Source organism: Dasypus novemcinctus, chromosome 23 (genome assembly GCF_030445035.2).
Source record: "Dasypus novemcinctus isolate mDasNov1 chromosome 23, mDasNov1.1.hap2, whole genome shotgun sequence".
NCBI classification, from domain to species: Eukaryota; Metazoa; Chordata; class Mammalia; order Cingulata; family Dasypodidae; genus Dasypus; species Dasypus novemcinctus.
In genome coordinates, this window is record NC_080695.1 from 12,602,149 (window position 1) to 12,613,339 (window position 11,191).

General features: G+C 40.3%; 1 protein-coding gene across 2 annotated transcripts in view; it reads left to right on the forward strand.

The window, feature by feature from the left end:
• The first annotated feature begins 212 nt into the window (after nucleotides 1–212).
• Nucleotides 213–11,191, forward strand: part of EIF2AK1 (eukaryotic translation initiation factor 2 alpha kinase 1) — a 37,369-nt gene continuing 26,390 nt past the window's right edge. Inside the window, exons 1-2 of one of the 2 annotated variants that reach the window (XM_004459705.4) lie at nucleotides 213–474; nucleotides 9,832–9,990. In XM_004459705.4, the coding sequence (XP_004459762.1) occupies nucleotides 357–474; nucleotides 9,832–9,990 (277 nt within the window). In that variant the 5' untranslated portion in view covers nucleotides 213–356. The remainder of the gene's footprint in view (nucleotides 475–9,831; nucleotides 9,991–11,191) is intronic. The other variant, XM_004459704.4, reaches the window with a different exon arrangement.

The following is an 11,191-nucleotide window of genomic DNA, read 5'->3' on the forward strand; positions in this document are numbered from 1 at the left end:
CTCGCGCGCCTGCAGATACTCAAGTTGCGAGGACAGCCCGTGGGAGCGGCCGGGGCGCAAGGTCGGGGTCGGTCCGGGGGCGTAGAGGCCAGGGAGATCCCACGTCCTCCACCCGGCTAGTCCCGCCTCAAGGACCAGCCCCCTAGTGCGCGTGCGCAGTGGGTGCACCGGGAAAGGGGTGGAGTTCCTGGGCAGGACCCGCCCCCGAGGGCGGAAGCGCGGCGTGCGCGGCGTCCGAAGCGGGTCTTCCACCTCGCCAGGCGCTACTTCCGGATCCGGTGGCGGTCGCTGAGGGTGCGGAGCTGGGGCCACCCGGAGAGTGGGCTGTCCCGGCTGCGGCGCGCGCGCGGCGGGCGATGCTCGGCGGCAGCTCTGGGGCCCGGGAGCGCGAAGCGGAGGGCGGCGGGGCGGCGGCTTTGCCTGCGCCGCCTGCCATCGACTTCCCCGCCGAGAGCTCGGACCCCAAGTATGATGGTGAGCGGCCCGGAATTCCGCGAGCGGGCTGGCTGGGCAGCAGCGAGGTTCGAATTCACCGGATCTGTCTCGTACGGGGCTCCGGCTCTGCAGTGCGGGGGGCTGCGGGCGGGACGTCCGGATTTACTGAACCGAGGATGGTCTGCGGCTCGCTCGTTTGTTTACGTTTCTGTTCTGAGGTCTTTGGACGTGCTAAGGACTTGAGGTCCACTTTCCAGCTCTCAAGCCCTGCGGTTTTGTCAGTCGATGAGAATGATCTTTGTTCATTACTCGAATGGGACTTTAGAGACTGTATGCTTTGAACAGTTTGGGTTAAAAGTGTTAGTCATGTCTTTTGCTTCATTGTAGAGTAACTAAAGGCTTCTCATAGCGAGGCAGTTTGAAAATCATCCTTTTTGTTGCACTCCCCCCACCCCAAATGCCTAAGTTTTCTTAAGGCTATTGATTACTAGGAGATATGGCATGAATTATCAGTTATTCAATATAAAGCGAGAAGTGTTTAATAATTGACTCTAACCATTTCACAGTATCCAGTATTTTAATGAAAATGCAGTAGGCTTCTTAATTGCTGTTAGTTGCTTTGACATTTAAAAAGTTAAACTGTGCTGACAAAAATGAATGTTTATGGATGGATGGATGGAGATAGAAGGATACAGCAGATGTGGTAAAATGTTAAAGTTGATGAGTCTGGCTATCTGGAGGGTTATGTTGGAGTTGTCTGTATGGTTATATATTTTTGCCACTGACCTGTAAATTTGAAATAATATCGAAATAAAAAGCTTAAGAAAAAACGGAATACATTGACCAGGGAGAGTTTGCCATACAGTAGTTCTGATAGAATGATTACAGAGAATACACATTCAGTTGAAGTATGAAAGAAATATTAATATGTTGCAAGTGGATTTAAAGATGCAAATCCAATTGAAAAGGTTTTGATTTATTTCTTAAACCATCTATAGTTCTTGACCATAAAGGGAAACAAAGACTCTGGTGGTAATTTAAGCAGTCTTTTACAAAAGAAAATTGTAAAATAACTATCTTTTTATGGAGAAAGTGATTTTTTTCTCAGATGTTAGGCAGAATTTATACACACACACACACACCAGCTCAATAGTACATAAAATACTATGCTGTAGGAAAATTCCCCCCAGTGGTAAACATACAAGTCTGTCTTTTCTGCAGTATTGTGATAAGGTTTTTCTGCAAACTAAAGATTATTCTTGAAGGGTGTGATCTTGGATAAGCTTTTAAAATTTTCTGAGTTATTAATAACATTGTTGTGTTTATGTTTTATTATTTCTGAGAGGCCCAGGCATAATACATGAAAATTAAGATCAGTTGAAAATGTAATTTCATTTTTAACAGGTGTAAAAACAGAATAGTTCAATGGTTTCTCACAGGCCACCCACATGATGTGAGGAGGTCACTATGCCACTTATTGGAGAGCCAGAAAATTCAAAACCTAAATCTAACTTGGCAGAAGTCTAGAACTCTTAATTCATCTAGGACCTATATCTTATTTCTTTCTATTTTGTGAGGGAACATGACCTCATCTTTTCTTGTAACTACTTTCCTTTCACTCTTTTGCTCTTGACTAGAATTGTGAAATGGGAAGCTTTCAGCTTCAGCCTTCATTTCCTTTCTGCTTTATTCTTTCCTGCAACTTGAGTATCTGTCCTTTTCCGTCTGGCAAAACTACATCTTTGGGATATTGTCTTTCTTAGAGTTGTCATTTCTCTTGACTTATTAGCTTCATTTGATTCCACTGACCAAGCATTCTTTTGTGTTTTATTATTAAAAGGTGGAATTTTCTCTTTGTAGAAAGTAGGAAAGCACGTAAGTGATATAAAGAAACAGAAAAACCGTTCTACCCATAATCCCACTACTGTTAACAATTCACATTACAGAATGTGTGGAAAATATAGAAAAGCATGAAGAAAAATCCAAAACTTTATCACCCACAGATTACTGTTTGCATTTTGGTATATTTAGAGATTTGATGAATTTTGCATTTAAAATTGCCAAAGGTATTGTGAACAGATTAAAGATTTCCATCTGATTTGGTCAAAATACTATAAAATTTTTTGAGAAAACATTTACAAAATTTTTAATGTGTAAAGAAAAAGGGGAAAGTAAGGGATACTCACCTCCCAGAAGAGAACTCACTATTAACGTTTGCTTCCATTTACAAATACTAATGGCGAGCTGCTGTACGCCTGGCACTGTCCTAGGTGCTAAGGAACCAACTGATCATTGGTGGAAGATCTGCTATGTCAGATTGGCAGACTCTAAAACTGCATGTATACTGTAGCTCCATTTTTTCCTGAAAATTTGTGTAAATCATTCAAAACAGGGGCAGATGTTTTGTTTTGTTCCAGCTTTAAAAAAATATTGGCTAAGCTATAAAATAAACATTTTAAGGTTATGATATAGTATTATAATAAACATTTTATGTTCTTTTAAAATTTCCTTTATTAGCATTTCCTTTTTGATAAGTTAGCCTATAAAACATTAAAACAGCATAATATTCGTAGTATAATTTAATCTTTGCTCTAGTGTTGGAAATTAGGTTTGAGTTTTTTCCCCCGTTATAACTATATGTACCTATATACATAAATCTTTACCAATATCTCTGATTTCTTTAGAATAGATTTGTTGGATTAGTTGGATTAGTTGGATTAGTTGGATTGTTGGGTCAAAGAGGTTTGTTTTTAGGTTTTTGTTACATTTTGCTAAATTGATCGCAGAAAGGCTCTGCTGATTTTTATAGTCTTGTGTGTCACACTATCTATCTCACCTCCCTTCAGTAGTGTTACTACTTTAGGGAAGGTCCCTGGTTGGATTCCTGGTGCCTCCTAAAGAAGACAACGAGCTGGCATGACAGGCAACTGCTGCACACTAACACAAGGTGATGCAACAAGAGACACGAGAGAAAACATGGGAGACAACAAAGCAGGTAGCAGAGGTTCCTGGTGTCTCCTGAAGAGGAGCAAGGCAGTGAGCTGATGCGATGGGGAGGTGCTACAAGCTGACTCAATGAGAGACACAAGAAGAAAAACATAATAGACACAACAAAGTCAGGGAACGGGGAAGTGGACTTGACCCAATGGATAAGGTGTCCACCTACCACATGGGAGGTCCGCAGTTCAACCCTGGGCCTCCTTGTTGCGTGTGGAGCTGGCCCTTGCATGGTGCTGATGCGCGCAGGGAGTGCTGTGCCACGCAGGGGTGTCCCCTGCGTAGGGGAGCCCCATGCGCAAGGAGTGCGCCCCGTAAGGAAAGCTGCCCAGCGTGAAAGAAAGTGCAGCCTGCCAAAGAATGGTGCCGCACACACGGAGAGCTGATGCAACAAGATGACGCTACAAAAAGAAACACAGATTCCCGGTGCCGCTGATAAAGATAGAAGTGGTCACAGAAGAACACACAGCGAATGGACACAGAGAGCAGACAACTGGGGGGGGGGAGAGAAATAAATAAAAAATAAATCTTAAAAAAAAATAGTCAGAAAATGGAGGTGGTTTAAGAGATTAGACGCCTCCCTCCACATTGGAGATCCCGGGTTCCGTTCCCGGTGCCTCCTAAAGAAACAAAGAAGAGGAACAGACACAGCAAGCGTAAACAACAAGGGGGTGGGGAGAAATAAATAAATAAAATAAATCTTTAAAGTATATATATAGTATTACTGTTTTATAGCCTACATCTTTTATAATAGACTAGTCACGATTACCTTTCTGTATACCATCATTTCTAACAGCTACATTTGAATAGTAACTTATTTAGTGATTTTTTTAATGTTCTAAACAATGTTATGCTGAACATCTTGTACATACATCTCTGTTGTGTGCCTTGTTAATTATTTTCTTGGTGTGTGTTTCCAAAAATAGAATTTTGGGGTCAAAGGTTTGCACATTTGATTTTTTTTTTTTTTAAGTGAGAAATACAATTTTATGGTGTTTGAGCCATTAGATGTTAGGGGCCTGTTTGTCACAGCAGCTAGTATCATCCTTCTAAAGGTTTGCACATTAACATTTTTACAATGTATTCCAAAGTTTGCAAACCTTGTGTTTGAAAATGCCTGCTTTGTCATGCCCTTGACAATACTAAGTATTCTAGTTATATAAATATTTACCAGTTCTCTGGGAAAACTCTGGTACCTTAGTTATTTTAATGTGTATGTCTTTAGCTACTATTTATGTAAAACCTATATGTATTTTCATTTGTGGTTCATTTTCTTAATAGCTTGTAAGAGTGCTATATAAGTTTTATTAACCTTTTCTTCTTGTCATATATAGGACTGATATATACATATATATTTAAGTTTAGTAGGTTTTATTTAAGTAATACGATTCAACTTGATTAATTTGAACTTTTCTAATTTAAAATCTAAAGCCATGTAGCTCTGGAAAGGAAAGTTTAGGTAATCCATGTGAGAGTACAAAGAGAATATTGAAGCTATTTAAGAGAGCACGTTACATTTACGCTCTCTACACATAGAAGGCACACAATAATTATTAAATACCCTAATGAACGTTAGAAACCTCAAGTTCTTCCTGATCATGATTCATGTATTAAGTACTTTAAAATAATCCTTATTTGGCAAATTGGTCGTTTTAGTTCAAGCAGGTTATTTGTGCTTATGTTCTAATTTTTGCTGATAAAAGGTGAGCTGCCTGAGGGTATTCTTTATCTTGTTAAGCTCTGTATTTCCCAGTGAGCATAATTTGGTGCTTTATGCCAAATGTTTGTAAACATGCTCACACTGCATGATGTAATTGAAGCTAATTCAGTTCACATTTTTTCACTAATTAGTCCTGGTTTTACTATACTTCCAAAAAGCAAACTATCTACCCCTTTATTAACTTGTACAAATTAATTTTAGTAAAAATAAGGATGCAGATATTTTCCATTTGTAATTGGTGATCTGTGGTACTCCAGGCCGTCCCCTGGTGTTTCTCCCTGTAGGAAGCCCTCAGGCCATGTCTCGGGTTGTGTACTTATTTCTAGTTTTCTTGTTTCTTAATAAACACTTTACTCCTTTGCCTAAAATAGAAATAAAATAAAAATAAAATATCCCCTCACTTCTGGTGCCATGCCTACTGCTCTGCAGCTTTAGCTTTACTTAAGGGAATGGCGCCCCCTGGAGCTGTGCAGTGCGCAGCCTGTTCATTTCTTTTTCTGGTCGGGATGGAGAAAACCTAATTCCTAAGATTCCCATTCTGCTGCAGACAGATGTACAATTCAGCACTATTAAAAGATTACAAAGGAATAGCATTCTGCTTAGAGTGGAAAAGAATAAAGATATCTAATGTTTAGTTCATTCCTCAGTATTGGCAGAACAGAAATCAAACTTCTTTTGATTATTGCACCTGTTCAGAGTTCTCAATGAATACAACTTAGAAATATTTCTTTATAAGGTTAACTGTCTTTGAAATTGTTCATGGAGTAATTGAATATTTTTGTCCATTCATGTTTAATTACTGCCTTAAGTAAGATATTCATATTTTTTCCAGTTTTAGTCTGAACATTTAACTTGTAGTGACAAGATATAGGTTCTAGTACCAAATCTTTTAGTTAGTTCTCTGGCCCTAGACAAACCATTTTAGATGCCTACCTTCACCCAGGCAAACAGGGATAATCACAGCTTTTGAATCTACCTTATAGGTAAGAAGACATAATATTTATATGAAAACATTTTGCTGATGTCACTTGGTTGGCCTTTTTATAATTTAACCAAATAAGGATTGCATACTTTTCAGAACTACGAAATCCAGTAGTGTATTAGTCAGGGTTCTCTAGGGAAACATCAACAAGAGATATCCATCAATAGTATGCGATTTTATAAGAGTCTCTCACACAGCTGTGGGGATGCACAAGTCCAGGTTCCACAGGCAGGCTGCAACCAGGGGCTCCAATGAAAGTCCAGGGAAGGTTTTTTTTTAAAAAATTTTTTTGTCTTTATTTTTTTAATGTTACATTCAAAAACTATGAGGTCCCCATACCCCCCCCCCCCCCCAATGAAGGTTCTTGATGAGTTCTGGAAGACGTTGACTGTCCAAAGACAAGCTGGGAAATTCAATGCTGGAATCACTTCCCCTTTTAAGGCATTCAGCTGATTGGGTTAAGTGTCACTCATTGCTGATGGCAGTCTCCCTGATTGATGTAATTGTAATCAGCTATCTTGATTTACTACTGCAGTAAAGTCAATGTTGACTAAAGTCCATAATTGCCCTTGTATTACAGTTAGCCCAGTGCTTGCCTTACCAAACGATTGGGCACAACTACCTGACTGAGATGATACAATAGTCTAACCATCACAAGTAGTTAAACAAGGTGAATTAAAATAGTAAAGCTAGTTGTAATAATAAATCCATTCATCCATGTTCTCATTTAATTACATTAAGAAATAATAATTAAGGAAGCAGAGAAGCAGATGTGGCTCAACCAATTGGGCTCTTGTCTACCATATAGGACATCCAGGGTTCGAAGCCCAGGGCCTCCTGGTGAGGGCAAGCCGACCTATGTGGCGAGCTGGCCCACGCAGAGTGCTGGCCCATGCAGGCATGCGGCCCTGTGCAGAAGAGCCGCCCTGCATGGGATGCTGCCTGGTGCGGGAAAAGCCACCCCATGTGGGAGTGCCAGCCAACACGAAGAGCTTGCACAGCAAGATGACGCTACAAGAGACACAGTGGAACTGAGGTGGGTCAAGAGAGTAATCGCCTCTCTCCCACTCAGGAAGTTCCCACGATTGATTCCTGGAGCCGCCTAATGAGAATACAAGCAGACACAGAAGAACACACAGCGAATGGACACAGAGCAGACAATGGGGGAAAAATAAAAAAAAAAAATTAAGGAAGCAGATGTGAGTCAAGCAATTGAGCTCACGCCTACCATATGGCAGGTCCCGGGCTTGGTTCCTGGTGCCTCCTAAAGAGAAGATGAGCAGACACAGCACACAGTGAATGACACAGAGAATAGAAAGCAAGTTCAAGCAGTGGGGTGGGGGGGGGGGATGGGGATGAATAAATAAATCTTTTTAAAAAATTATAAAAAGAGGTACAATTTCAGGAAACTTTTTCTATATATTCTAGCTTAGGAGTTCTTGCCCATATTAGTGGATTGTCTCGCTTTGGCCACTGCATCAGGTATTCAGTCAGTCATGTTGTCCATAGACTTTGTCAACAGATTTGGCAGCCCGGCCTTGATGTGCCTCTTAATCCATTTGCCAGATTAAGCATGTCGCTCGCTTCATCAGTGATTGCTTGTAACTTCTCAAACACGTGCTCTTCCCTTTGAGGTGCCAGGTACAGCAGGCTAGGGGTCTCTCACATATGCCTAAACCATCAATATCGAGATCATTTTCAACCACAACATCTAGCAGTCACCAACTTTTCCTTTGTTTTTTAATGCTTCACCATCTCAGTTTATAAAGTGTACTGTTATTTTATATTCTGAGCTGCTCTGCAGCTGCCTCGCCCCCACTCTCCTGCCTGGCCTCTGGGTTCCCAGAGGGAGGAGCAGCCACTGGTGCCAAGCGAGGCAGCCACAGCTGGCAGCAGTACCAGTATTTTATGGACAAATTTTTTGTTCTTTTTCTCTATGGTTTTTGGTGTCATGCATATAGGCCTTTTTCATACAATAATAGTAGGGGAACAGATATATAGCTCAAGTGATTGAGAGACTGATTTCCTTGTATTAGGTCCCAGTCTCAATCCCTCATACCTCCTAAAAACAAAACAAAACAGACAAATGAAAACACCAACTCTCCTTGGAGAGCGGGTATAACTCAGTGGTTGAGCGCCTGCTTTCCATGTATGAGGTCCTGGGTTCAATCCCTGGTACTTCCCAAAAATAAAGTTCATTTACAATGAATAGCACTTCGCATACACACAGATTTTTTTCTGGAGAGGGGCACCTGTATGTCAGAGAAGAAGTTGGTGATTGTAGTTAGAATTTGAAAACTTTGGATCTTGGGCCTTTTAGTCTGTAGAGGAGCATGGACTAGAATTTTGAAATAGGGGCAGTTTTAGAAAGTGTAGGATACATAGGTCTTGTTCTGCAGGACATTTCCAATTGAAAGGTGAACCGCGCTCTTGAAAGTTAACTTCTCTTTTTTTTTTTCTGTGTCTTTTTGCTGCGTCTTGTTTCTTTGTCCGCTTCTGTTGTCGTCAGCGGCACGGGAAGTGTGGGCGGCGCCATTCCTCGGCAGGCTGCTCCCTCCTTCGCGCTGGGCGGCTCTCCTCATGGGTGTACTCCTTGTGCGTGGGGCTCCCCCACGCGGGGGACACCCCTGTGTGGCAGGGCACTCCTTGCGCGCATCAGCACCGCGCATGGCCAGCTCCACACGGGTCAAGGAGGCCCAGGGCTTGAACCGCGGGCCTCCCATGTGGTAGACGGACACCCTAACCACTGGGCCAAAGTCCGTTTCCCAACTTCTCTTTTCTCACTCCAGTTTTCACACTCTTTAGAACCTCCAGCTTCCCACTCCTCATGTTTTAAATCCTGGCCTTATCTTTGATTATTCTCCTCTAGTTTCCTCAGCCTGGCTGTTTCTTTCTTGATATCTCTGGGACCTGTTACTTCATTACCCTCTCCTTTATTGGGCTCCTGCCAACCTCCCTCTGGACAGTATGCCTCCTAGGCTTCCTGCCACATGCTGCCAGAATAGTTTTCCTCAAACCTTTTTGTCCATTGTGTTTTTGACCCATTCCATAGTGTATTAAATAAAGTGAGAACTGCAGCTTTAAGTGCGGGCTCTCTCTGCGTGGTCTTTGAACCTCTTTCTTGAGGTTCTACCTCTACATGGTAGAAAAAAGATGGGTTTGGAGTCATTTGGATCTTCCTGATTCATTCAGTAGTTCTTTACCTACTGTGTGCATCAATGTCCTCATCTGTAAAATGAGGATTAAAAGATTCTGCATGTAAATCACCTGGTCTGTATGTAATAAGCGCTCTGCGAAAAGTTTCTGTCCTTCTCCCCTTTCCTTCTTTCCTCTGCCAACTTTGTTCTTTACGCCTGTCCTAGACTATCTTCTCAAAGGAAGGAAGCCATCGTATTCCCCTTTGCTTGCTTGAATATTTGCTTATTCATTTATTTGTACCATTGCAAACCTCATTGCTACCCAGTCAGCTCCCCCTCCCCCATGGCATCTTTCTGCTTGTCCTCCAACTTGAGAATTCAACTCAAAAAACTCTCTTCCAGAAAGCCTTTCTTGATTAAACCCATGCCGCATAATTACTCTTTTACTCTTTATTTCCTTAAATTTAAATAGCCAGTGTTCCATTAATTAGAACATGGTGTTTTGTCATTATAAGAAATACTTACAATTAATTTTAACTTATCCTTTCCTTACTTTTTAGAATCTGATGTTCCAGCAGAACTCCAAGTATTAAAGGGACCCCTACAACAGCCGACTTTCCCCTTTGCAGTGGCAAACCAGCTATTGCTTGTCTCTTTGCTGGAGCACTTGAGCCATGTGCATGAACCAGATCTACTTCGTTCAAGACAGGTGTTTAAATGTTAGTAAGAATAAATTAATCTATAAATCTTCAAAACTATATTGTTAAATGCCCTGGTCTGAGAAACAGCTGGTATATAAAAATTTGATGTGGGTTAAATGTTCATTTTATGTTTTCCTTTGGGTAATCCCTTGTGAATATAATCACTGGGTATCCCAATAGATTAATAACTGCAAAATCATGTGTACTTAAATAAATAAAAGGTAGTTCTTTTGTAGCTGTAATATGATTTTTGAAATTTGTTATGGTTTAGTTAGCAAGCAGGTAAAAGAAAATCACAGCTCCTCATCTGAACCAGTCCTTGATGAGAGGACTGGAACAGTGCCATATCATGTTTATATTAATGTTTTTTTGTGTTCCAGTCATGGGTTACTCATACAAGAAACTTGAACACAGAAGTGAGCACAATTATGGATGAGGTTTCTGGGTCAGCTCATTAGTTAAGACCACGTGGCCACTTTACTAGCTCCAACCATAGATTCTGAGTCTCTTCTATCAAAAATGTCTCTCCAAGTCTGACTTGGTATTAGAAATCCTTCAATTTATGGATACCTTTACATGCACTTAGAACTTAATGTGTTTTTAGTTAAAGACTATCATTTTGGTGAGCTTGATGGGACATGAAAAATGGTAAAAATATGATTTGTACCGTGTATATTTACTGAGTTTTTTAATAAAACAAATGTTATAATCTCCATTCTAAGTGGTGGTGTATGTGGTGGGATGTGGGATTTACCAAAGAGGGTGTTCTATAGGTTCCAAAGCCTTGGTATCTGGGGATTATAGTATTGGGCTCATTGTCTTGAAAAGTAGATTAAAATGATTTTAAATACAGCGATCTTATAATTAAAGCAAATCTGGGAATCTTACTGATTTTAAGATATTTTTGAATTATATACAGCTTTTTTAGATGATTGAACTTTAATATAATATAGAATATCAGATGTTCTCTTTATATATTGGCTAAGACATTCCATACTAGAAAAGAACAATTAATATTCACTTTTGTTGTCATTTAAAACTTTTGTAGTTATTTGTCTCCACTCTTGCCTTTATTCTTTTTTTTTTCCCAAGGGTACTATGAATTTTTAATATTAAGAGTTAAAATCAGGAGGCTACTCATTACATATCAATTATAGTTCTTTTTTATGGTAAATAGTATCAATTTATTTAAATTAATTAATTAATTTTTAATGTTTCA